The sequence below is a fragment of the Mustelus asterias genome, chromosome 16 (genome assembly GCF_964213995.1).
Source record: "Mustelus asterias chromosome 16, sMusAst1.hap1.1, whole genome shotgun sequence".
NCBI lineage: Eukaryota > Metazoa > Chordata > Chondrichthyes > Carcharhiniformes > Triakidae > Mustelus > Mustelus asterias.
The window spans coordinates 77,403,257-77,430,423 of NC_135816.1; the positions used below are offsets into that span (position 1 = coordinate 77,403,257).

The following is a 27,167-nucleotide window of genomic DNA, read 5'->3' on the forward strand; positions in this document are numbered from 1 at the left end:
GCTGGAATAACAATGTGTATGGAAGATGGGTAAGGCCAGAATCGAGCTCAGTTCTGAAGAGGCTTCCTGTAGTTGGATAGTCTGCAATGCTCACTGTGCGGCTGTTCAACTCCTCATACACTGAGTCCCAAAAACTTCTATTGGCAGGAGGGGAGGGGTAGGAGAAGAATGGAGCAAGGGAACAAATGAATGTAGAGGCGCAGGGAGAGGGTGAGTGGGGGCGCAGGGAGAGGGGGGCGCAGGGAGAGGGTGAGAGGGGGCGCAGGGAGAGGGTGAGTGGGGGCGCAGGGAGAGGGTGAGAGGGGGCGCAGGGAGTGGGTGAGAGGGGGCGCAGGGAGAGGGTGAGTGGGGGCACAGGGAGAGGGTGAGTGGGGGCGCAGGGAGAGGGTGAGAGGGGGTGCAGGGAGAGGGTGAGTGGGGGCGCAGGGAGAGGGTGAGTGGGGGCGCAGGGAGAGGGTGAGAGGGGGCGCAGGGAGAGGGTGAGAGGGGGCGCAGGGAGAGGGTGAGTGGAGGCCCAGGGAGAGGGTGAGTGGGGATGGAACAAAGAAAAGTACAGCACAGGAACAGGCCCTCCGGCCCTCCAAGGCTATGCCAATCATGATCCCCTAAAAAATACTACTTGTAGAAAGTTAATCAGTCAAAATTTGTAATTCAATGATATAGTGACAATAACAGGTTGTTTGCCTGGTTTAGACAGACTAAGGACGTAAGATTTAATTATTTTCAGTTGTATTTCAGCAACAACTTGAATGCATATAATGAAGGATAAGGTCCCACTGGAGTGCAACTTTGAACAAGAGTGGCGAGAGTTGGATGAGTGATGGAATCTGAATCTCTTTCTAAAAATCTAGTTTTGTTTGTATTTGACATTTAACATGAAGTATACCGTTTAAATTCTAATTTTCATCCAGGCTTAAGCAAGGATACATTAGCACTCCACTGAAGAGCAGTTACGTTATTTAACTAAAGAAACTAGCTTAAACTAGTTTTCTCTGCACCTGGAGCCAAGATAGATCTTTAGTTTAAGAGTATATAAATACAGACCTCTTAGTGCAGTTTAGCACTGGAATACAACTTTGAATAAGAGTGCTGGGAGTTGGGTGAGTGACAGAATTAGGGGAAGGTGGGTGTTCCTGGCTTTAACTTTTTCACCCTGAAAGGATAGGAAACTAGGAAAAGGTGGATGGGTGGCTCTGTTAATTAACGATGCTTTTGGCACAATGTGGTGTGTAATACCCATTTTAACACAATGACTATGGGTAGATATTCTATTTGTATATTATTTGTCTTGCTAAAAACGTACAAATGTTAAAAAGTTCCTGCATGCTCTCAGTTTTTCAAACAGGAACGTACTGGATTGGTAAAACTCAAAGCCCGGCCACTTTAATGCATTAACTCTAAGAGAAAGAATGAACAGCTACAGATTTCTACCTTCTCAGGATGATATATTTTGCTGCTCTTTCTTGACAATAGGATAATGTGGTCAAGACATTCCAACAAAGACGTTTCAAAGCTGATTAATGTATATGCTCTTTTGAGGTGTATACATAAGTCCAGTTAAACTGAGAAAGCATCATAAAATGGATAAATGCTCTATTCCCACATCATATGCAAAACAGTGACTGATCTGGACAAGCCACATCTGGCAAGGGTCATTATTCTTTTGGTTTTATGTAGTGCCATATATCTATTGGAGGGACAAGTGTGTAAAGTATTTTATCTTTAAACAATATGAATACATTTAGACATAGCTTCTCCTATTATATCACCGACAATTAAAGTAAGTGGGCTATGTTTGGATTAGGATTATAAAACCTCGGCCTTAGTGCTGAGGTGGATATTATGTTCTTTCATTCTTAATGAAAGATAAATATAAATTAAAGCTACAAGCATGATAGAACATAGAACATAGAACAGTACAGCACAGAACAGGCCCTTCGGCCCACGTTGTTGTGCCGAGCTTTATCTGAAACCCAGATCAAGCTATTTCCTCCCTGTCATCCCGAAGTGCTCCATGTGCCTATCCAATAGCTTCTTAAATGTTCCTAAAGTTTCTGACTCCACTATCACTGCAGGCAGTCCATTCCACACCCCAACCACTCTCTGAGTAAAAAGCCTACCTCGGACATCCTTCCTATATCTCCCACCATGAACCCTATAGTTATGCCCCCTAGTTACCACTCCATTCACCCGAGGAAATAGTCTTTGAACGTTCACTCTATCTATCCCCCTCATCATCTTATAAACCTCTATCAAGTCTCCTCTCAACCTCCTCCGCTCCAAAGAGAAAAGCCCAAGTTCCCTCAACCTTTCCTCATAAGACCTACCCTCCAAACCAGGCAGCATCCTGGTAAATCTCCTTTGCACTCTTTCCAGTGTCTCCACATCCTTTTTATAGTGAGGTGAGCAGAATTGCACACAATATTCCAAATGTGGTCTCACCAAGGTCCTGTACAGTTGCAGCATAACCCCACGGCTCTTAAACTCAAACCCCCTGTTAATGAACGCCAACACACTATAGGCCTTCTTCATGGCTCTATCCACTTGAGTGGCAACCTTCAGAGATCTATGGATATGAACCCCAAGATCTCTCTGTTCCTCCACATTCTTCAGAACCCTACCTTTGACCCTGTAATCAACATTTAAATTTGTCCTACCAAAATTAATCACCTCGCATTTGTCAGGGTTAAACTCCATTTGCCATTTTTCAGCCCAGCTCTGCATCCTATCTATATCTCTTTGCAGCCTACAACAGCCCTCCACCTCATCCACTACTCCACCAATCTTGGTGTCATCAGCAAATTTACTGATCCACCCTTCAGCCCCCTCCTCCAAGTCATTTATAAAAATGACAAATAGCAGAGGACCAAGCACTGATCCCTGTGGCACTCCGCTGGTAACCGGTTTCCAGTCTGAAAATTTTCCATCCACCACCACCCTCTGTCTTCTGTTAGATAGCCAGTTACCTATCCAATCGGCCAAACTTCCCTCTATCCCACACATCCTTACTTTCTTCATAAGCCGACCATGGGGGACTTTATCAAACGCCTTACTAAAATCCATGTATATGACATCAACTGCACTACCTTCATCTACATACTTAGTTACCTCCTCAAAAAATTCTATCAAATTTGTGAGGCAAGACTTGCCCTTCACAAATCCGTGCTGACTATCCCGGATTAAGCTGCATCTTTCTAAATGGTCGTAAATCCTATCCCTGAGGACCTTTTCCATCAACTTACCGACCACCGAAGTAAGACTAACCGGCCTATAATTACCAGGGTCATTTCTATTCCCTTTCTTAAACAGAGGAACCACATTCGCCACTCTCCAGTCCTCTGGCACCACCCCCGTGGACAGTGAGGACGCAAAGATCAAAGCCAAAGGCTCTGCTATCTCATCCCTTGCCTCCCAAAGACTCCTCGGATATATTTCATCAGGCCCAGGGGACTTATCAACTTTCAGTTTCTTCAAAATTGCTAGTACATCTTCCCTCCGAACATTTACCTCCTCCAGCCTATCAGCCTGTGACACCCTCTCTTCCTCAAAAACATGGCCTCTCTCCTTGGTGAACACCGAAGAAAAGTATTCATTCATCACCTCTCCTATCTCTTCTGACTCCATGCACAAATTCCCACTGCCATCCTTGACCGGCCCCAACCTCACCCTGGTCATTCTTTTATTCCTCACATAAGAGTTAAAAGCTTGGGGTTTTCCTTGATCCGACCTGCCAAGGACTTCTCATGATGGGCTGCATTTTTGTTTTTATTTCTTAGGTGGCTCTTGGGTCCAAAGGACAAAGTAAAATACAGTACAGGAACAGGCCCTTCGGCCCTCCAAGCCTGTGCTGATCATGATGCCCTAACTAAACTAAAAAAAACCTTCTGCCCTTACTCGGTCCGTATCCCTTTATTCCCACCCTATTCATGTACCCATCCAGATGCCACTTAAATGCTGCTAATGTGTCTGGTTCCACCACCTCCTCTGGCAGCACATTTCAAGGCGCCACAACTCTCTGCGTGAAAAACTTCCCCCACACATCTCCCTTAAACTTTCCCCCTCTCACCTTGAACTTGTGCTCCCTTGTAATTTATTCTTCCACCCTTGGGAAAAGCCCCTGACTATCCACCCTGTCTATGGGTGGACCTCTATTAGGTCTCCCCTCAGCCTCTGTCTTTCCAGTGAAAACAATTCTAGGTTATTCAACCTTTCCTCATAGTCAACACCCTCGAGATCAGACAACATGCTTGTGAACCTTCTTTGCACTCTCTCCAAAGCTTCTGGTAGTTTGGTGACCAGAACTGTACACAATACTCCAAATGTGATCTAACCAGGGTTAGGTTAGGAGGACATAAGTGATTGAAAAATTTAAGATCTGCTCTGCCACTTAACTCAAGATCTCCAAAAATGACCATCTATCACCCTCAACCCCTTCACCCTCAACCCCGTCGCCCCTTTCCCCATCATCCCACATACCATTAACCCCTTCCCTCCCCATCAACCACTCTCATAGAACCATAGAAAATTACAGCTCAGAAACAGGCCTTTTGGCCCTTCTTGTCTGTGCCGAAACATTTTTTGCCTAGTCCCACTGACCTGCACTTGGACCATATCCCTCCACACCCCTCTCATCCATGAACCCGTCCAAGTTTTTCTTAAATGTTAAAAGTGACCCCGCATTTACCACTTTATCCGGCAGTGCATCTCCACACTCCCACCACTCTCTGCGTGAAGAAGCCCCTCTCTAATATTCCCTTTAAACTTTTCTCCTTTCACCCTTAACCCATGCCCTCTGGGTTTTTTTCTCCCCTAGCCTCAGCGGAAAAAGCCTGCTTGCATTCACTCTATCTATACCCATCAAAATTTTATACACCTCTATCAAATCTCCCCTCAATCTTCTACGCTCCAGGGAATAAAGTCCCAACCTATTCAATCCCTCTCTGTAACTCAGCTTCTCAAGTCCCGGCAACATCCTTGTGAACCTTCTCTGCACTCTTTCAACCTTATTTACATCCTTCCTGTAACTAGGTGACCAAAACTGTACACAACTCCAAATTCGGCCTCACCAATGCCTTATATAACCTTACCATGACACTCCAACTTTTATACTCAATACTCCGATTTATAAAGGCCAATGTACCAAAGGCACACTTTACGACCCTAACCACCTGTGACGTCACTTTTAGGGAATTTTGTACCTGTATTCCCAGATCCCTCTGTTCAACTGCACTCTTCAGAGTCCTACCATTTACCCTGTACGTTCTACTTTGGTTTGTCCTTCCAATGTGCAATATCTCACACTTGTCTGCGTTAAATTCCATTTGCCATTTTTTAGCCCATTTTTCTCTCCACCCCTCAGAAACCCTCCCCAATCACCTCCTCCCCACTACCCCCTCCCCCATTATCCTCATGCCTCACCACTCTCTCCCCTACCAGGTTGTATCCTGCCCGGTAGTATAACGTTTTCATTATCATAGCCACCATGTATTCTGTCACTGCCACATCAAATTATTCTGTCAAAACAACAGGGGGAATGAGGCCCATCCAAAATACCTCCTCAGAAATATTGGAGAATATCTGCACTCTTGTGTAAATCCAGTTTGACCAGGCCACAGTTCAATGTTGTTGCAAGGTGGGAATGCAATATCTCAGAGGTGGACACAGTTCAGCCCTCACCAGTGATCTCCTCATGAATACATCTCCATTAGCAAAGGGGGGAATGGGGAAAAGAGAGAAGAAAAGCACCCACCTTTGACAAGCACACAGTGTCGAGAACTCTCCAGTCTCTATGTGGCACAAGTCCAACTGAGAGGACACGGTAAACAGCAAGCTGAGTATGCAGAACTGCTCAGGAGAAGGATCCTAACAACCAGACTTGCACAGACTGGCTGTGCAGGCACTCCATGAGTGAACAGCAAATTGGGATTTGGCAATGATCAGCTGAAATCAGGAATTTGCTAATACCAGCAGAGAACTCAATCCCTGCACTTGGCTCCCCATCCAACTGAAGCAGAGTCTGATAAACTGACACTTTGACTGGATTCTTAGCCTCCTATGGTTTTAGCGTTGGTGGCTCGTTCGACTCAGAACATGATCAGCAGAAATAATGACCTTCAAGGGCCAAAGGTCACAAAAGTTATAAGAAGATTAACATTTTGGCTAAAAAAAACCCTGCAAGAAACATCTTTAAGTAATTTCAGAATAACCCCGCAAGGCAAAAGCTTCACATGTTTAAGCTGGCTGATTGTCTGCATTATTTGACTCAATGAATAAGTCAACTTAATTAAATATTTTCAATTGAATCTCATGGGTTCAAACTCAGCTTGCTGCCTGAGTATCAGAGAGCATTCAGTATGAGTGTGAGCAGTGAGGATTTTAAAATTTCTTTCACAGAGTATTGATGTCGCCAGCATTTATTGTCCATCCATAATTACCCTTGAGAAGGTGGTAGTGAGCTGCCTTCTTAAACCGTAGTCCATGCAGTGTAGGCACACCCACAGTGCTGTTAGGGAGGGAGTTCCAGGATTTTGACCCAGCAACAGTGAAGGAATGACAATACAACGGAATCAGCCTTTTCTGACTTCCTTATTAGCGTTTCCGCTTACCTGTGCTTTGCATCATGCACCTGCTATCACCCACCCATCAGTGTTTTTTACTCTCTTTCCCCAGGGTTTTGGACACTGCTGAGTGTGTTGATTTAGACAGGAATCCTGTCACAGCATCTTGTCTCCTTGCCTATGCTGCATTGTTTTAAAGAGAGTTGCAATCCAGGCATTTTGTGTGGTGAAATATTTATTATTCTGGGATCTAACAAGCAGCTCAAATGATTCTGAAATCTTCACTGAAACACAACATTGCTCAGAGGCTCCCCCAACTGTCATGTACAGGTACTGTGCCAGAATTTGCTGGAACCATTGAAGTGCATTGAAAGCTATGTACATTGTTTGCAATTTTGCCATTCCTGAGGTTTGACAGGATTGAAAAGCCTGTCTTCAATCCCCATGAAGACAGGCTTTGCTCCATATTGTAAGGCAGAATGATGAGTGGTTTGGAGGTGAACTAGCAGTTGGTTGTGTTCTCATGCATCTGCTGCATTTGTCCTTCGAGGTGCAGTTGAAGGAGCCTTGGTGTTTTGCTGCAGCGCAAAGGTAGTGTGTCAGCAATTGAGAGAGTGAATGTTTAAATAGACGGATGGACCAATAATTGAGGATAATAAAACAGTAAACTCACCCGGAAAGGAGTTCACCGAGCTCACCCGTAAACATCGAATTCACCCGAGTTCAAGAGGTGAGTTATTCATCCCAGAATCCTCGCCTCTTACTCTGAGGAATGGGAAATTTAGCTGAATTTCCCCATTCTAACCTAATGGGCCATGATTATAATTGTTCAGTCACATACCAACTGAGATCACCTGCTCAGCTTATCCTGCGGGACTGAGAACTGCACTCACTGGAGAAATGCAATACTGGAGCCAATCCTGGATGCGTTTACTCGTGTTCATCACAACATTAATGCACTTACTGGAGAGAACATTTTACTCTGTACAGAACACATTAGATAAGCAGCAACACAATTAACACAAAGAACTAGGCTATGCTAGGCCCTGGAGCCAGGTCAATCTGCCTTGTCAAAACATATCAGTGCACAAAACTAATATGGTGAATGAAATAAGCACAACTAATCTGACAAAATGAGAATTGTAAACCAGCGGGGAATGACTCACTCTCTGTGTCACATTTTATTATGTCCAATAAAATAAGGGACCTTTGCTTGGAATCTGTGCACACTTAATCCAGGTTTGACACAACCTGATAGCCTCCAATTCATTTCTATTGGCTCTGCTCCTCATTCGCCTCAACCCCTATATCAGTGGAAGAATTTGCACCCACATGGGCCAGAAAACAATAGAGATCTCTCAGTGAATGTCTCCATTTCTCTATCTTTCCTTTCTCACTTATTCACTGTGATTTTCATCAACGTTAACCGTCACACTCGACGCTTTATCATTCATTCCGTATTGAAACACCATGAGACTCACTCCTCTGCAGCTAAGAGTCTGACAAAACTGAGGTTCCCTCCTCTGACTCTACCCTGGTAAGGTTCTTACAGAAAATAGCCCTCATCCCATCCATTGGTGTAAATATCCAACAAAAATTAATTCCTCCCTCATTCAGACACTTCCTCCATAGAACATTTCTGGGGAAAACCGTGCTGTACCTGTCCTGGGAATGTTTGATGGGAACAATGGAGAGGGAGCTTTATTCAGTATCTAACCCTGTGCTGTACCTGTCCTGGGAGAGTTTGTACAGACAGTGTAGAGGGAGCTTTACTCTGAGGACAATGGAGAGGTTAGACAGAGCAACTATCCCAACCTCACCCAGTCCCCAACTCACAGCTCAAATGGACTTTTTCCTGGGCACTTGATTTGGAATGTTTGCCCTGTGCAATTTACTGAGCACAACTAAAGGGTGTGATTGTGGCAGGATAGAGAGGGAGAGAAGAATACAACAGCGAAAAGGAAATTGAGATAAATGTTAAGGAGATAAAGAGAGAAGCAAGTGTGTAGGGGGGAAGTGGGAGCTGCTGAGCAGGTCAAAAAGAGAGAGAGAGCGATGAGTGGAGAGGTGGGATTGCAGGAAGCAGGATCCTGTGGTGATCGTCAGGTTACTCAATTGCGAAATCTGGCCTTGTCCAGACCTGAAATCCACTCACAGGCTCTCTCTGGGGGAAAGGAGGGGGCTGGGGGTAACCATAAGAAGAAAGCATGGCTGACCTTTTTCTCCTCTCAACCAATGGGAAGCACCATGATGTTTACTCATGTCGTGGATATGCACAGGTGTTTCGATGGCTGAATTATGGATGTAACTCTTCACTGTTGAATATGAGCTGGAGCTGTGTGTGGTCCTGTACCACCACCTGGTGGTTTAGGCCAGTTTAGTCTGAGGCTGAGTGCCATCCAGCTTAATGCCCCATCCACATCAATGATGTGTAATGTAAACAAGGTGTACTGTATTTAAAATAATGCAGTTTTGTGCATTGAGAGCAGGCAGTATGTGTTTAGATTAGTGGCTAGTGGGAGGATCACATTCTGATTTAAAAGCAAATTACCAGGGATGCTGGAATCTGAAACCAAAAGAGAAAATGCTGGAAAATCTCAGCAGGCCTGGCAGCATCTGTAAGGGGAGAAAACGTTTTCAGACTAATATGGCCGTAGGCTCTCCTTACAGGTGCTGCCAGACCTGCTGAGATTTTCCTTCACATTCTGATTTGTTGGTTTTGTTTATAGAAACATATGGAGGAGTTTTGTAACAGGACTGGTCCATCTGAGGCATTGTAAGCTGTCCTCTCTGGTTTTGAATGTATGTGAAGTTCCTTTGTGCCTCACAGTGTCCTCAAAGTAGCTGGCACTTCACACCAGTGGACATACCCTGGTACCTGACCTCGGCTGATGAGTAACCTCAGTCAGAGTATCATGTTGATAGAGGACGTCAGCATTAAGTCAGGAATGATGGAAGAGACAATCCTAGCAAGCAGGTTATGGCTCTGCAGGTGGGCACTAACTAGATGTGTGACACATGCAGGGCACACTCCTGACCAAGTGGACTTGTGGCCAGATACCTCAGAAAAGGTTGGTACCTTACTGATGTTATGTCCCTAAGGCAAGAGATCATTAACTGTTTAAATAAAATCTTACCTTTTTGCTTATTTAAAAAGTGCACCTTGCCGAACCAAAAGATAGGTGCAACAGGTTAAATGATACACAGGTTGATGACAGTTTCTGGAAATTTCCCACAGAAGTTTTCACGAGTGAGTTTCATTGCTAACTATAGATGATACTCAGTGTTACAGAAGGGATGGGATGCAAAACTGAACCCCATTATTTTCCTCATTGTCTATCCGTAAGCAGAGGTGTTTTAAGGGCAGGACTTACTCAGTTAATGGTAGGGCATTGGGGAGAGTTACAGAACAAAGAGATCTAGGGGTACATGTTCATAGCTCCTTGAAAGTGGAGTCACAGGTGGACAGAGTGGTGAAGAAGGCATTCAGCATGCTTGGTTTCATCGGTCGGAACATTGAATACAGTAGTTGGGACGTCTTGTTGAAGTTGTACAAGACATTGGTAAGGCCACACTTGGAATACTGTGTACAGTTCTGGTCACCCTATTATAGAAAGGATATTATTAAACTAGAAAGAGTGCAGAAGAGATTTACTAGGATGCTACCGGGACTTGATGGTTTGAGTTACAAGGAGAGGCTGGATAGACTGGGACTTTTTTCTTTGGAGATAGAAGGCTGAGGGGTGAACTTATAGAGGTCTATAAAATAATGAGATCAGCTAGATAGTCAATATCTTTTCCCAAAGGTAGGGGAGTCTAAAACTAGAGGGCATAGGTTTAAAGTGAGAGGGGAGAGATACAAAAGTGTCCAGAGGGGCAATTTTTTCACACAGAGGGTGGTGAGTGTCTGGAACAAGCTGTCAGAGGTAGTAGTAGAGACGGGTACAATCTTGTCTTTTAAAAAGCATTTCGACAGTTACATGAGTAAGATGGGTATAGAGGGATATGGGCCAAATGCAGGCAATTGGGATTAGCTTAGGGGTTTTAAAAAAAAGGCAGCATGGACAAGTTGGGCCAAAGGGCCTGTTTCCATGCTCTAAACTTCTATGACTCTATAAGTTACAGGACAAAAGCTCAACCCTCATCCTTGTGGAATCTCAGGCCTCTCATTGTGAGGACATGTTACAAGCTCTGCAGAAACATGCCACAGTCTATTTCAAAAATTAAAACACCTCTGCTTATGGATAGACAATGAGGAAAATAATGGGGTTCAGTTTTGCATCCCACCTCTGTCTGTAACACTGAGTATCATCCATAATTAGCAATGAAACTCACTCGTGAAAACATTGTTGCTTACAGTCAGTGATTGGCGGAACATTACATCTGCCCTCAGCAAGAGGTGGGAACCTAGAATCATATAATTCCTACAGTGCAGAAGGTGGCCATTTGACCCACCAAGCCTGCTCAATCCCACCCAGGCCCTATCACCGCAACCCCATGTATTTACCCTGCTAATCTCCTCATTCTAATGAGTAATTGAGCATAGCCAATCAACCTAACCTGCACATTTTTGGACTGTGGGAGAAAGCCGGAGCACCCAGAGGAAACCCACGCAGACACAGGGAGAAAATGCAAACTTCACACAGAGAGTCACCTGAGGCTGGAATTGAACCGGGTCCATGGCACTGAGAGGCAGCATTGCTAACCACTGTGCCACTCTGCCGCCCTGAAGATGAATAAAAATTATTTGACCAAAGTTACACTGCACTGAGCCATCATCATTAATGCTGTATTCATGGTACAAAGAAAATCATGAAAATCTTTGCACATCGAGGCAGTTACACAGATATATATCTTTCTCAATATAATCTCCTCATTGTCCAAATGTTGCTAATCAAGGCTTAGTGATGTCATGATATCTCAATGAGGAAATAGATGCAGATCCCAAGAAATACCTGAACCATTGGAAGGACTGAACTCATACTGCCAGTGTCATGAAGCTGCACCCCACCCCCCCTCCCCCCACTTAAACACCTGAGTTAACTGGTCCTACTCATGAAACATCAACAAATGCTGAAGACAAATATCATATAAATAGCACACAAATCAAATAAGCTTACTTTGACATGGAACCTTTAATGATTGCAAGATGCCCCAAAGCACTTTACGGCAATGAAGTATTTTGAGTATTGTAATCTCAGAAACATGGCACCAATGTCCACAAAGTAAACTCCCACAAATAGCAACGTGTTAATGACCCAAATCTTTCTGTGATGCTGGTTGAGGGATAGATATTGACCAGAAGACCAGGGGGAAGTCTCCTGCCCTTGTTTGAAATGATATTTTAATTCCAGTTGAGAGGACAGGTGGAAGTTCTGTTTAACATCTCATTGAAAGAAGGTACCTCTGACTGAGCAAGCATACCCTCAGTGCTGCACTGGAGACTACACCTGGATCATATGCTCAGGTCTGTTAGGTGGGATTTGAACCCACAATCATTTGACTCAGAGACACTACCCCCTGAGCCACATCTAACATTAACATTGCTAAATCATAATTTCAGAAAGCTTTTGCGCAAGTTTCACATGAAAGGAATCCTAATTCAACTAAAAGCAACTGGCATCAAAAATAGACAGTGGAACTTGTTATGTCTTGACATTCTAAGCATCATCAAGACAATTCAAGCTTTGTTAGGAACAAAAGGTATTTCTTGATAAAGAGAAACTATGTACAGAGGTTTGCAGCCCAAGTCTGCTCTGGAGTAGCCTTCCCGGCTGCCCTAGTCCTTACATGCTTAGTATAAGCTTAGGCTTCCAGATGTATTCTGCCCGAGAGAGGACTCCACCCTCTGGGGTGATCACTCATGCTTGGTTCCCATTGGTCTCTCAAGCCAGCTGATCCTCTTCTGCTCTGCTGTCTGAGACACCACAATCACTACAGAACCGGATTGAGAAACTAGATTGGAAGTTTCTCCTCAGAGCTGTTATCAGGAAGAGGGATGTATTGTATAGAATCTCATAATGGAGAGTGTCTACTTGTAAACTTCATGCGGTCTCCGAACATATTACCTCAAGTTCACAGGTGATGTAGAGCTCTCTCTCCCCACCCCGCCCCCTGCCAGACATTAATAACACAATGTGAAATATAAATTGGTTATTCTGGACACAATTCCTCTTCACACTTTTCAAGCGTGACAAGGACATGACCCAAAGATATTGCAGGACAGTCATAGACACACTTCCTTCTTCCTTACAGGAGGAAGTGGCTTAAATCATGAAACAACACGAGTGAATTGGAGAAGAACAAAAATGCCTGCGTGTTTAAACCTCATGGAGGAGACAGTGCAGACCATTGTGTGAAGTCTATGATATCTGAATGCCTCTTTCTCTCATCATTCAACCTCTTCTGAGTAAGAGGGCTGCAAATAGTGAAAACACACACTTTACTTTCTCTCCTCCCCTAAACACAACCCGACACTTGTCTGCATTATATTTCTGATCCCAAAGAAATGGAAACATCCCTGTTGGAGGAGGAAGGGGAAGAAGATAATGAAATGAAGAGACACCTTCACTCCATCGCATGCTTGCACTCGTTAGCTGAGAGATGGACACTGCACATAGTTCAGAGAGTATGGGAGACGAGGGATCTGCAGTAGGTAAGACACCTGGTACAAAAGCGTAGGAGTCAGGTGAAAATAAGGACAGCAGGATGCCATTTCAGAGGGGGAGGACGCACACTAGTTCTCCAGAAGAGTCAGGTGATGACTTTGATGGGCCAGGTTACAGAAGGACGCTGATGCATGAATGCACATGTACAATGACTACATTGGATTGTCACCACCAATCTGGTTATCACGGCTGAAAGGGAATTCCAGAACATTTCAACATCCCAGCAATCTGTTCTCCAAAGTATTAGTATGATTGCTAAGGGCCTGTTCTGTTACAAAAAGCACAGCGAAGATAGGCACTAAGAGAATGCACAAGGATGATTAATTTATTTTTGTATATATTAGGTAATTTTATTATATGACTGGAATGTGCATTTTGTGGTGGATTTTATTGTTGTTGTAAAGAGGATGATGAGATAGAGGGAAAGATGTATGGTGAATGGGGAGGTGTGTTTGAGGTTACTGGTGTCAACCATGAATTATGTGGTTATATTGAGCCTGGGCAAACAGTGCAGGCACACTTTGCAACTTTCCCCCATCCCCCTACTTCTTGATGCATTTCTGCTTCCACTTCTACTTCTCTTCAAGTTCCTGCTCTCTAACTTCTTGCCTAATAGGTCCTCGCAGCTATAGTTTAATGGCCACATTGTGCAGAATGCAACGTGTTACTACAAAGCTTGAAAATGTTACAATGTACAGTTACGATACACACAATTTTGGAAAAACTGTTCCAAAGGTTACATTCTTAAAAAGTTTAGACTGAGTTTAAAGACTGTTCTCAAAATGGCTCCAGGTTGCCAGACAGAAGTGTGGATTTCGATCATCTTTCTCTTTGTAACTGAGGAGACCAGGGTGCATTCCTCAGACATTTGACATTTAAAATTCAATGAGAATTCCAAAAGAGCAAACAGAGACTCATGGATTGATGTTTTTTCCTCCAAACACAAACCACTGTTGTGCATGAATAATTTTGATCACTACAGGGGTTAAGGAGACAATATCAAGAAAATCTGAAACCACTAAATTTTGTGCAATTTAAAAGGCAGCAGAAATGCAATAGACTCTTGTTTATTATAATTCTCAGAATTATTTTATATATGACAATGATCTGGTGAGACTGATGTATATATGTAGCAGACTGACTGTGTGTAATGTCCTTAACATTATCAAAAAGACAACTGCAGATTATTACAGCACAGCAGCAAGGCTGACGATTGTATTCACAAGTCAAAAAAAACAACTTTTGATGCTTCATATGTTGAAATGTTAACCATTGTGACAGAAATACTGAGTATTTATACATATAATCCTTATTTCAGGCAGACTCTATCTCCTCCATCTGACTCTCCATCAGCCTGCAGCGTTATGGAGACAATGCCTGAAGCAGTATCCCACTGGCGCATCCAGTCTTTCAAAGAAAAACTTTGCAGCCTGTTAATGAAGATAAACCTCATGGTACAAAGTGTAAACTGAATATGATTTATTTCACGATTCAACATGATAAATGAAACCAGTTGTTGTGATATGTTTTTGTGTTTGCTGTAGGAACACTGATGAAGTTCTATTGATTGTCCTTTCTGAGTCATTGTTTAATTAACTGAAAGCTGCATAGTAAAACTCTTAACAACAATGGGACAGGGCGAGTGAGAGAGATAAGCATTCGGTCTGGTAAATATCATCTTATCCTACAGACTGCGGTCAATATGCTTCTAGTGTGGACATAGCCTCCCAGTGTGTGGTCTCCGGGATTCCATACTGGGAACTCAGCTTTGTAAAAAATGTGCCATCATACCTCTTTCTAATATGAGATTATATATCTATGCATGATGATAAAGTCAGTTTTTTACATGTGGATTGGTTGTAGGGCATAACTTCTGGTTCAAATCTACTGATAGTTCATCTTGTACTGAGCTACAGTCAACACGGGCTAAGGAGGGGAATGAGATTGGCTGGAAGCTATGAGAGCAAGCACTGAACTTTCTGTCATTTAAAAGATACAAGCTGAACAGCATTATTAGATATTAAAGAGACAGTATTACAAAGTAATATGTATTTCTGCTGAGGCTAGGGGAGAAAAAAACCAGAGGGCATGGGTTAAGGGTGAAAGGAGAAAAGTTTAAAGGGAATATTAGGGGGGGCTTCTTCACACAGAGAGTGGTGGGAGTGTGGAATGAGCTGCCGGATAAAGTGGTAAATGCGGGGTCATGAGAGGGGTGTGGAGGGATATGGTCCAAGTGCAGGTCAGTGGGACTAGGCAAAAAATGGTTCGGCACAGACAAGGAGGGCCAAAAGGCCTGTTTCTGAGCTGTAATTTTCTATGGTTCAATGGTATAAGCAGTGATAAACCAGTCCTGGCATGGGGTTAGGTGGAGGCATCAAGATGTACTGCATCCTGCTCAAAATTGAGGACATTCAGCCTCTGATCTCCGGGTAAGCGTTCTGCAAGGCAGCCTTCACAACACACGACAGCGCAGAGTCGCTGAGCAGAGACTGATAGCCAGGTTCCGCATGCATGAGGACGGCCTCAACCGGGATATTGGGTTCATATCACACTATCTGTAACCCCCACAACTTGCCTGGATGTGCAAAATCTCACTAGCTGTCCTGTTTGGAGACAATACACATCTTTTTAACCTGTGCTTAATGCTCCCTCCACTCACATTGTCTGTACCTTTAAGACTTGATTAGCTGTAAAGACTCACATTCCAATCATTATTCATGTAAATTGAGTTTGTGTCTTTGTGCCCTGTTTGTGATCAGAACTCCCACCCACCTGACGAAGGAACAGCTTTTGCTACCAAATAAACCTGTTGGACTTTAACCTGGTGTTGTTAAGGCTTCTTACTATGTTTACCCCAGTCCAACGCCAACATCTCCACATCAAAATTGAGTAGTACAGGCTCCCATATGCCCACAAGAAATAGGAACAGGAGTAGGCCATTCGGCCCCTCAAGCCCACTCCACCATTTAATAGGATCATGGCTGATCCAACATGTCCACTTTCTTGCTTTTTCACTGTAACTCTTGATACCCTCTGATCAAAACTCTATCTATCTCAGCCTTAAACATACACAAAGACTCTGCCTCCACAGCTGTCTGTGACAAAGTGTTCCAAAGACTCACAACCCCAAGAGAGAAGAAATTCCTTCTAATCTCAGTCTTAAATTGGTGCCCTTTATTCTGAAACTATGCCCTCTGTTCCGAGACTCTCCCATGAGGCGAAATATCCTCTCAGCATTTTCCCTGTCAAGCCCCTTATGTTTCAATGAGATCAGCTCTCATTCTTTTTAACGCGACCATGAGATCCCTAATTAATATTCTTCTATCTCAGAGTTGAAACATTTGACTCTCTTTTTTGATATTCTCTCTTTGTATTTTATGGGTTGAATTTTTCAATTTAAATCCATTGGCTCTCTGCTAACCCCAGATCTATCAAGTTGCTCCAGGATTAAGCAGTACAGCTTGAATGTGTGTCGCCAAATGCATAGGACATCCCAGCTAGCAAAGGTTTACTGGAAAACTCCAGGCCAACCCCAAACCCGGCTCAAATTAGCCCGTGCTCATAAAGTCCAGGGGCCGGATTCTCCGATGTTGCTCACAGCCAGGATTCTCCGGTCCCGCTGCAGTGAATGGCGTTTTGGCTGAGTGCCTAATTCTCCGTCCTCGCTGGCAGCGGGGTGTGGACGCCTGGAGAATTGTGGCCCAGATAGAGGGGATCTTAGGTGAATCTGAGCAAGATATCCTTCTCAAATATATCTGAGCTCAGCTGATTTTGTTCCTCTCAAGTCTTTTTTGTCTTTCTTGTTGAGGACAGTAATCACCAGAATCAAAGCTCAGTTAACTGATTGGTGAGCATCAAATTGATAGTATTAAATCCCAACCCATTTCCTTAAGCTGGAGGGGTCAATATGTCGGGGCGGGGCGATGGTGCGCTAGTGAGGTGGGGGCGGGGTGATGACAGTGTGTCGGGGGGGCGATGACATTGCGTCTGGGAGGGGAGGGGTGCGACAATGGTGTGTCCGGCCCGGGGGGAGAAACGATGGTGCATCCGGGGGGGTGGGTGACGACGGTACATTCGGTGGGGGGGGAGGGGGCGACGGTGCACCGGGGGGGAGGGACTGTGCGCTGGTGGGGGGGCGATGACGGTGCGTCGGGGGGGAGGGGGAGACGATGGTGTGTCCGGGGGGGGGGGGCGACGACTGTGCGTCCGGGAGGGGGCGGGGGGTGTGACGATGGTGCATCTGGGGGGGGGAGACGACCATTAATATTGTTAGAAAAGTAAGAAGAAAAGTTAGGTAATATTCTGGACACATTTTGGTACAAAGAGAACACGAGGTGTAATGGTGGTTCACATAGGAGACAAGGCACATTTCTCTTCCCCACTGAAGGATGTGACAGTTTCCTACAGGCTGTATTCTGAGCTGCCTGTAATTCAATGAGCCACAGTGTTTTTATTGTCCTGCAGGATATGTCAACACACACTGATGCCTGTGCACTCCACTCCGATCTTTTCCATCAATCAGTAGAAGCGGTGTCTGTGTGTAATACTCGATGATCTCCGTCACTGTACTGAAGTTCTGTGGAAAGAACCAGAAGGGTTGGTGATCACATCCATTTTGCAAATGGTAAAACTTGGGAACTAGATTGGATTCATGCAGCCTTGTGTTTTAATCTTTAATCTAATAAATCACTGGTTAGGACTCAGTTGGGGTACTATATCCAGTTTTTGGGGGGGGGAGGCACACTTTAGAAAGGATGTTGACATCTTGGAGAGTGATACCAGGAATGGAGGAACTTCAGTTATAAACTGGAGAAGCTGGGATCATTTTCCTTGCAGCAGAGAAAGTTAAGGAGAAGATTTAATAGAGATGTTCAAAACTGCAAGTTCTTCTGTTAGTGGTTTTAGGGAGAAACAATTTAAATCTTGGTCGTTGTCGCGCTGTCGTCGCCACCCCCGACTTTTCCTCTTGCAAGGGCAAATGCAAGAATGCCAAATTTCAGACTCTCTCAACAATTCATACTTTTGGAGGAAAGTGTGCCGATTGGTTAACAAGTCAACTTTGATTGGCTGAGGTATTGCAATGGAGGAAATATTTCCAGTGGCAGGAAAGTGAGGAGCCAGACTACACGGATTGAAAGTGGGGAGAGATGTTTTTCTCAATGAGTTATTATGAATTGGAATGTGTTGCTTGGAATGATGATGAGAGCAGTGACATTCAAATGGGAATTGGACAAATACTTGAAAAGGAAACATGAAAATAAATCTAATTTCTGAATGAAATATTAAGAAAACAGAAACTGTTAAACTCACTTCCTTTCCCCTCAGTCCTGTTCCCAACAAGTAGACATCTGAGTCCTCCTGATAACGGATCTGAATATTGTATACTTTATATCCATACAGTACCATCAGGACATAAGGTTGCTGAATGCTTCTCTTAGAGCTGTCTCTCACCAAGAAAGTACCGTCCTGAAAAACAGAGTGAACAACTTGAAAAGCAGAGGGTGGGATTTCCCGGCCTTGCTTGCCCCAAGGCTGGAAATTCCCGGCTGAGGTCAACAGACTTTGCATGATTCCAGTGGCGGGTGGGACGGGAAAATTACGGCAGAGAGTGTGAACAAGTTCTGAAACACTGTATAATATTGCAACATGGAGCTAGCACCTGGTGTGCAGGAAGGTTGTGATACTTTGTGCAATGTTCAAAGTGTTCACCAGCCAAGCACACTTTGAGTCACCGTAAGCAAACTTTCCCTTTTGATTCCAGAAGCCTTTGCAGAGAGAGGTGGACACAGGGCAGCAAACACAGAGTGAGACACACATACAAGAGGGACAGACACAAAGAGAGACAGGAAACATAGAAAGACAGAGAGTGAGAGAGACAGGAACGCGAGGTCAAATATTAAATGTAAAGGTTTAGAGCAGAATGTTGTGGTGCTGTGGAATTCAGTTCCAGGATTAGTGGCAGAAGCAGAAACTATGTCAACATTGCAGATTAGATTGGAGAGGCAGATGAAGAAAAAGGGAGCTGGGATCAGGGTGAGTAAATGCGATTATAATTATTCGCTCGCTTGTAGGGAAAACACCAACACAGGCTGCAAGGACTGAATGGTCTGTTTTGTGTTATATTATTGAAGTATTTCTACATATGACAATGGTTAAGGCTGATATTAGTGTCAGGGAAGGTGTTATTGAAGAAACAGTCACTCTCAGTACCTCATTAATGCTTCGAAGAGCTGATTCAGCATCTGATCGACCAATATCACCCACATACCATTCCCTGGATAGACCCTGAAACACAAGAACCTGACTGAGAAATGTCTTCTGAACTGATGCTTCATCAATGGTCAGTCACCGAGAGACACTCACAATCACCATGTGTTCCAGTGAGAGTGATATAACTTCAATATCTGCTGGGAGACATCCACAATAGAGAATATGAAGCATCCTGCGTAGTATACTGATATAAATGTTGCTTTGTGCAGTAACTACATTCATAGAATCATTGAATCTCTACAGTGCAGAAGGAAGCCATTTGGCCCATCGAGTCTGTACCAACTCTCCGACATATTACCCAGGCCCTATCCCTGTAACCTCATGTATTTATATCACTAATCACTCTAAACTACACTAAGGAGCAATTTAGTGTGGCCAATGAACCTAACCTGAACATCTTTGGACTGTGGGAGGAAACCGGAGCACTTGGAGCACACGCAGACATAGGGAATGTGCAAATTCCACACAGTCACCCAAGATCAGAATCCTGGCGTTGTAAGGCAGTAGTGCTAACCACTGTGCCACCGTGCAGCTGAGTTACCAGTGACCTGAATGCAATGCTGTTTCCTGCCCTACTGCTGGAGAGGATATTGCCAGTGGAGTGGCACTGACAGCAATCACTAATAAATGAGGAAACACTGGATTGATTCTCCAGGATAATGCTAATGCTGATTGCCTGCCCTGCCAAGTTGCAAAAAAAAAAGCAAACTGGGAAGAAGCTGCATTTCTACAGCACCTTTCAGGATCCCAGGAAGTCACAAAGCCCTTCACAGCCAATGAAATACTTTTGTAGTAACTGTTGCAACGTAGGAAACACAGCGGCCAATTTGTGCACAGCAGGATTCCACAAATTACAAAGTAATATTTGATCAGATAATCAGATTCAGTGATGGTGTATGAGGATAAACATTAGACTTAACACCTGGGATAATTACCTTTCATCTTCAAAGAGTGCCATGAGGTCTTTTGCATCCACTTGCAAGAACAGCCCTGGTCTGATGTCGAAGCCAAAAGATGGAACCTCCAAGAGTGTGACAATCCCTCAGTACTGACCCTCTGACAGTGCAGCACTCCCTCAGTACTGACCCTCTGACAGTGCAGCAATCCCTCAGTACTGACCCTCTGACAGTGCCGCACTCCCTCAGTACTGACCCTCCAAGAGTGCAGCAATCCCTCAGTACTGACCCTCTGACAGTGCAGCACTCCCTCAGTACTGACCCTCTGACAGTGCAGCACTCCCTCAGTACTGACCCTCTGACAGTGCAGCACTCCCTCAGTACTGACCCTCTGACACTGCAGAGCTCCCTCAGTACTGACCCTCCAAGAGTGCAGCAATCCCTCAGTACTGACCCTCTGACAGTGCAGCACTCCCTCAGTACTGACCCTCTGACAGTGCAGCACTCCCTCAGTACTGACCCTCTGATAGTGCAGAGTTCCCTCAGTACTGACCCTCCGATAGTGCAGTGCTCTCTCAGTACTGACCCTCTGACAGTGCAGCACTCCCTCAGTACTGACCCTCTGACACTGCAGAGCTCCCTCAGTACTGACCCTCCAAGAGTGCAGCAATCCCTCAGTACTGACCCTCCGATAGTGCAGTGCTCTCTCAGTACTGACCCTCTGACAGTGCAGCACTCCCTCAGTACTGACCCTCTGACAGTGCAGCACTCCCTCAGTACTGACCCTCTGGTAGTGCAGAGTTCCCTCAGTTCTGACCCTCCGATAGTGCAGCACTCCCTCAGTACTGACCCTCTGACACTGCAGAGCTCCCTCAGTACTGACCCTCCAAGAGTGCAGCAATCCCTCAGTACTGACCCTCCGATAGTGCAGTGCTCTCTCAGTACTGACCCTCTGACAGTGCAGCACTCCCTCAGTACTGACCCTCTGACAGTGCAGCAATCCCTCAGTACTGACCCTCTGACAGTGCCGCACTCCCTCAGTTCTGACCCTCCGATAGTGCAGTGCTCTCTCAGTACTGACCCTCTGGTAGTGCAGAGTTCCCTCAGTTCTGACCCTCCGATAGTGCAGTGCTCTCTCAGTACTGACACACTGAGCAAAAACTTTTCATTTACACTCTAGTGCAGTACTGAAGGACTGCTACTCTGTCAGCGTAATGCCTTTGGACTGAGAAGTTAAATCAGAGTCCTGTCTGCCCTCTCAGGTGAGGTAAAGGACCCATTGGCAATATTCAAAGGTTTCACTGGTGTCCTGGGCAATATTTATCCTTCATTCAACATCACCTGTTTATTCATTGTCTTTCTCTTTCTGGAGCTTGCTGTGGACAGTGGCTACACTTTAAAAAGGATTTCACTGGTTTTGAAAGGTTTGGCATGTTTTCCTGAAGCTTCACTCACTGAGCTGTAATCTTAGCTCAATGTTTAGCTCCTTTAAGGTCACTAATCAAGTTGCCCTTGAGAGAAGCGATTTAAATGGATCCAGAGGGCCCTATTTTACCATTGCCTCGCGCCTGTTTTCGGGCGCGAAAACGTGGTAAAGTTGGATGAGAGGCCATTAACGCGATCCGCACCCGCGTCCGCGCAGATTGCCACTTTACCGAAACCCGGGAATGGGGCGATCCACTTCGTGCACTATCGGAGGGCGCAACGGTGATTTAAATGCATTTGCATGCATCTAAATTGAATTAATGAACTGCCCGCCCAACTTTATCAGCATTTCTCCCTTTACCACTGCGTTTGCCAATCCGGAACTGCGCCGTAATGGACCTGCGAAATAAAAGTCTGAATCGGACGTTCCAGCTGCTGAAGAGCGCGTTCAGCTTCCAACGGCTCTCTGACTCAGATCAGTGATGGGGGGAGGCAGGGAGGAGGGTCAGATCATTCTCTGGTTGGGTGGGGGGGGCGGGGGAGGGAAGTAAGGCCAGATTGTTGTCTGGTTGGGGGGGGGGGGGGGAAGGAGGAGGCGGGTCAGATGTATCTCTGGAGCGGGGGGGGGGGGGGGGGGGGGGGTTGGGTAGTGAGTGAGGTCAGACCATCCTCGGGCGGGGATGAGTGAGGCCAGATCGTTGTCTGGGGGTGGGGCGGGGGTAAAATGGATATCTGGTGGGGGGGGTGGGGCGATGGATATCTGGTGGGGGGGGGGGGCAGATGGATTTCTGGTGGGGGAGGTAGATGGATCTCTGGTGGGGGGGGGGCAGGAGGGTCCGCTGCCACTCTGTGGGTGATCAGTGGGGGGGGGGGGGGGGGAGAAGAGGATAGGGGTGACAATCGGTCTGGGTAGTGGGGGGGGTGGATAAGGGGGACAGTGATGTGTGTGGGTAGTGGGGGGAGGTGGATAAGGGGGACAGCGATGTGTGTGGGTAGTGGGGGGGTGGATAAGGGGGACAGTGATGTGTGTGGGTAGTGGGGGTTGGATAAGGGGGACAGTGATGTGTGTGGGTAGTGGGGGGTGGGTAGTGGGGGGGGTGGATAAGGGAGACAGTGATGTGTGGGGTAGTAGAGGGAGCTGGATAAGGGGGACAGCGATGTGTGTGGGTAGTGGGGGGAGGTGGATAAGGGGGACAGTGATGTGTGTTAGTGGGGGGGTGGATAAGGGGGATGTGTGTGTGCACCCTCACTCCCGGTTTTTGCTCCCAGGCCGCTTTCTCCTCTTTCTGTGGCCGGGGAGCGATCCGACACGGGCGAGCTTTTTCAATTTTTTTCTAACTGCGCATGCGCAGTTCAGAGCTCCGATCGTTTCAACTGCGCTAAGCCCCGCCCACAGCACGAATGGGACTGGAGATGGCTGAGTGCGTATGGGGGCGCCTGAAAGCAGATTTCTAAGTTGGATCTGCATTACGCCCAGAGGGCACTTCGAATGAAAATGGTAAAATCAAGCCCAGAGAGATCAGCTTAATTGCTGCATTGGTCAGCAAATGTGATCATGACTAGGTGATCTGTGCCTAAAGTGACATTGATTGAGGGATGAATAAGAGGAGAGACAGTGGTGTGTGGTAATGTCGTTGGACTAGTAATCCAGAGGCCCAGTGCTCTGGGGACACAGGTTCAAATCTCACCATAACAAGAATGATTCCAGGAATGAAGGGTTTGTCAGATGAGGAGTGGTTGAGCAGTCTGGGTTTGTACTCGATGGAGGTTAGAAGAATGAGGGGTGATCTAATTGAAACTTGCAGAATACTGAGAGGCCGAGATAAAGTGGACCTGGAGAACGTGTCTGCATGGGTTTCCTCCGGGTGCTCCGGTTTCCTCCCACAGTCCAAAAATGTGCGGGTTAGGTTGATTGGCCATGCTAAAATTGCCCCTTAGTGTCCTGGGATGCGTAGATTAGAGGGATTAGTGGGTAAAATATGTAGGGATGTGGGGGTGGGGCCTGGGTGGGATTGTGGTCGGTGCAGACTCGATGGGCCGAGTGGCCTCTTTCTGTACTGTAGGGTTTCTATGATTTCTATGATGATTTCTATGAACATGTTTCCACTAGTGGGAGAGACTAGAACTCGAGGGCACAACCTCAGAGTGAATGGACGCTCCTTTAACACTGAGATGAGGAGGAATTTCTTCAGCCAGAGGGTGGTGCATCTGTGGAACTCATTAAGAAGTCTCACAACACCAGGTTAAAGTCCAACAGGTCTATTTGGCATCACAAGCTTTTGGAACGCTGTTCCTTCATCAGGTGAGTGCCAGGAGCAGCATTCTGAAAGCTCGTGATTCCAAATAAACCTGTTGGACTTTAACCTGTTGTTTGAGACCTCTTACTGTGCCTACCCGAGTCCAACGCCGGCATCTCCACATCGTGGAACTTATTGCCACAGAGGGTTGTGGAAGATAAAGAACAAAGAACAGTACAGCACAGGGAACAGGCCCTTCGGCCCTCTAAGCCTGTGTCACTCATTGGTCCAACTAGACCATTCGTTTGTATCCCTCCATTCCCAGACTGCTCATGTGACTATCCAGGTAAGTCTTAAACGATGCCAGCGTGTCTGCCTCCACCACCCTACTTGGCAGCGCATTCCAGGCCCGGGTCACTGAGTGTCTTTAAGACAGAGATAGATAGGTTTTTGATCAATGAGGGGATCAAGGGTTACTGGAGAAGGCAGGAGAATGGGGATGAGAATCATATCAGCCATGATTGAATGGTGGAGCAGACTCAATGGGCCGAATGGCCTCATTCTGCTCCTATGTCGTATGGTTTTGTAACTGGTGAAATTTGAATTTAATCAATAATATAGGATGTAAAGTTTAAAGTTTATTTATTAGTGTCACAAGTAAGCTTATGTTAACACTGCAATGAAAATCCCCTAGTTGCTACACTCCAGCACCTGTTCGGGTACATTGGAGGAAGAATTTAGTATGGCCAACACACCTAACCAGCACACCTTTTGGATTTGTGGGTAAAACCAGAGCACCCGGAGGAAACCCACACAGACACGGGGAGAATGTGTAAGCTCCAAACAGATAGTGATCCAAGCCGGGAATCGAACCCTGGTCCCTGGCACTGTGAGGCAGCAGTGCTACCCACTGTGCCACCAAGCCACCCAAAGTTAGCCTCAGTAATGTTGACCATGGCAACTATTGTCGATTGTTGCCCTTTAGGGTTTGGAAATCTGCCACCCTTACCTGGTCTGGCCTACTTGTGACTCCAAACCCACAGTGATATAGTTGACTCTCTGAAATGCCACTCAGTTCAAAGGGCAACTAGGAATGGGTAACAAAATATTGGCCTTGCCAGTGATGCCCTTAAAAAGAATGGCCAGGTCTTTGGGACAACCTCCCCTCCATATTCTTTGTATCATTGGATTTTTTGCATTCAGACAGAGCCTCAGTATAACATCCCATTCGAACCTCTGTCAGTGTATCAGCTTTAATTCCGCTGCTGGGAGCAGGCAATAAATGGTTGTTGCTGCTATTTGGAGGGAAAATAACAAATGCAATAATTATTTGATAACGTCCATGAAGATGGTGCAGTATTTCCATACCTGTTCTTGTGGTGCTTGCGGTATTGGTCGTCCTTTATTAACTGGTAAAGGCAGGGGGGGTCTGGAATCACTGGGACCTCTTGAGAAAGATTGCATGGTTTCTGTGTATACAAAGCATAGTCAGTTCATCTCATGGTGATGGCAACATTACAGGACAAATGTTAAGCAGACACACACTACCTGCTCATGGTATCATACAGCACAAAAGAAAGCCATTCAGCCTGTTCTGTCTCTCTGAAGAAAGCTAGCAGGTTAGCCCCACTCCACCTCTTACCCCATAGCAACTCAAATGTTTTCTTTTTAAGCTTCAGCATCCATTTGAAAGTTCCACCACTCTTGCATTGCATTCCTGATGACAACCACTTACTGTCAGTTCCCTCATTTTCTTCAGTTCCCTCTGCTTCATTTTGTCAACATTGATATATTTAAGAGGAAGCCAGGAATATACAAGGGAGGCTCGATGAGAAGGCCATGTTGATAGGCTGGGATGTAGAAGGAAGGACGAGGGAGTGGAACATGAACTGGATGGGCTGAATGGCCTGTTTCTGTGCTGTGCATTCTATACATCAGAGAGATGAGCTTTTCAATTCCATGTCCCCAGAATATTAGTCTGGGTCTCTGGATAACGAGCCTAGTGACATTATCACTTCGCCACGATGTGGTATTTCTTGTTCACTTGTTCGCCATCCCCCCTGACAGTGGTGGCTCTCTGCTGGCATACCGTTCCACAGGCAGCCTCCAATACCACCTCCAAAAGGTCATTATTCATATGATCGCTGTGACAACATTGACTGGTCGTTTGGTCACAAGGCTGATTCTGCCCTCATTGCAGTGCAAGCGGCTGATGAATAGCAATAAGATGCTCTATAAATGCAAGTTATTGTTGCCAGGCCATCAGGCCAGCTCCTCATAATATGATTTCTGGGGGTTTTTTTGGAATCATTAGAAAAATAAATAAGGTGAAGTGTATACTAGGACAGATTGTGCCCCTTTAAAATCAATTGTTAAAATGCCTCCCAGCCTGTTGCCTTGCTTTAGTGTTAAACAGGAACCAACATCACTAAAAAGGACACAAAACAGAAAACGCTGGAAAATGTCAGCAGGCCTGACAGCATCTGTGGAGAGAGAACAGAGCTAATGTTTCAATCTGGAAGACCCTTCATCAGAGCTTTTATTACAAAAAAGGAAACAGGTTTGTTGGTCTTGATTTGATTTAAAAGAGTTCTTATTTTTTATCATGACTAACTCCCCAACAAGCTCTGTATGACTGTTCCAGGTATTAGCTAAAACACCTTGGCGCAAAATGAAATCGGAGCAAAGGATTTAGGAGCAGGAGTAAGCCATTCAGCCCTTCGAGCCTGCTCCACCATTGGATGAGATCATGGCTGATCTGGTTGTGTCTCAGCTCCACTTTCTGGTCTGCCCCCCCATAACCCTTGACTCCATTGTCTATCAACAATCTGTCTAACTCTGCCTTCAATAAATTCAATGATCGAGACTCCACTGATCTTTGGGGAAGAGAATTACACAAACTAATGTCCCTCAGAGACAATGTTTCTCCTCATCTCCATCTTAAACAGTAGACCTCTTATTCTTAAAACTATGTCCTCGGTCTTCTAGTCTCTCCCACAAATGGAACCATCCTCTTGGTATCTATGCTATCAAATCCCCTCAGATCTTAAGTGTTTTAATAAGATTACCTCTCATTTTTCTAAGCTCCAATGGGTACAGGTCCAACCTGTTCAA

The 27,167-nt window shown here is 45.4% G+C and overlaps 1 protein-coding gene across 1 annotated transcript in view; it reads right to left on the minus strand.

The window, feature by feature from the left end:
* Positions 1–14,283: 14,283 nt before the first annotated feature.
* The window catches only part of lcp2a (lymphocyte cytosolic protein 2a), a 221,733-nt gene continuing 208,849 nt past the window's right edge, over positions 14,284–27,167 (minus strand). Inside the window, exons 18-21 of the mRNA XM_078231304.1 lie at positions 25,422–25,522; positions 19,436–19,510; positions 18,536–18,691; positions 14,284–17,801 (exon numbers count right to left, since the gene is read on the minus strand). Of these exons, the coding sequence (XP_078087430.1) occupies positions 17,676–17,801; positions 18,536–18,691; positions 19,436–19,510; positions 25,422–25,522 (458 nt within the window). The 3' untranslated portion in view covers positions 14,284–17,675. The remainder of the gene's footprint in view (positions 17,802–18,535; positions 18,692–19,435; positions 19,511–25,421; positions 25,523–27,167) is intronic.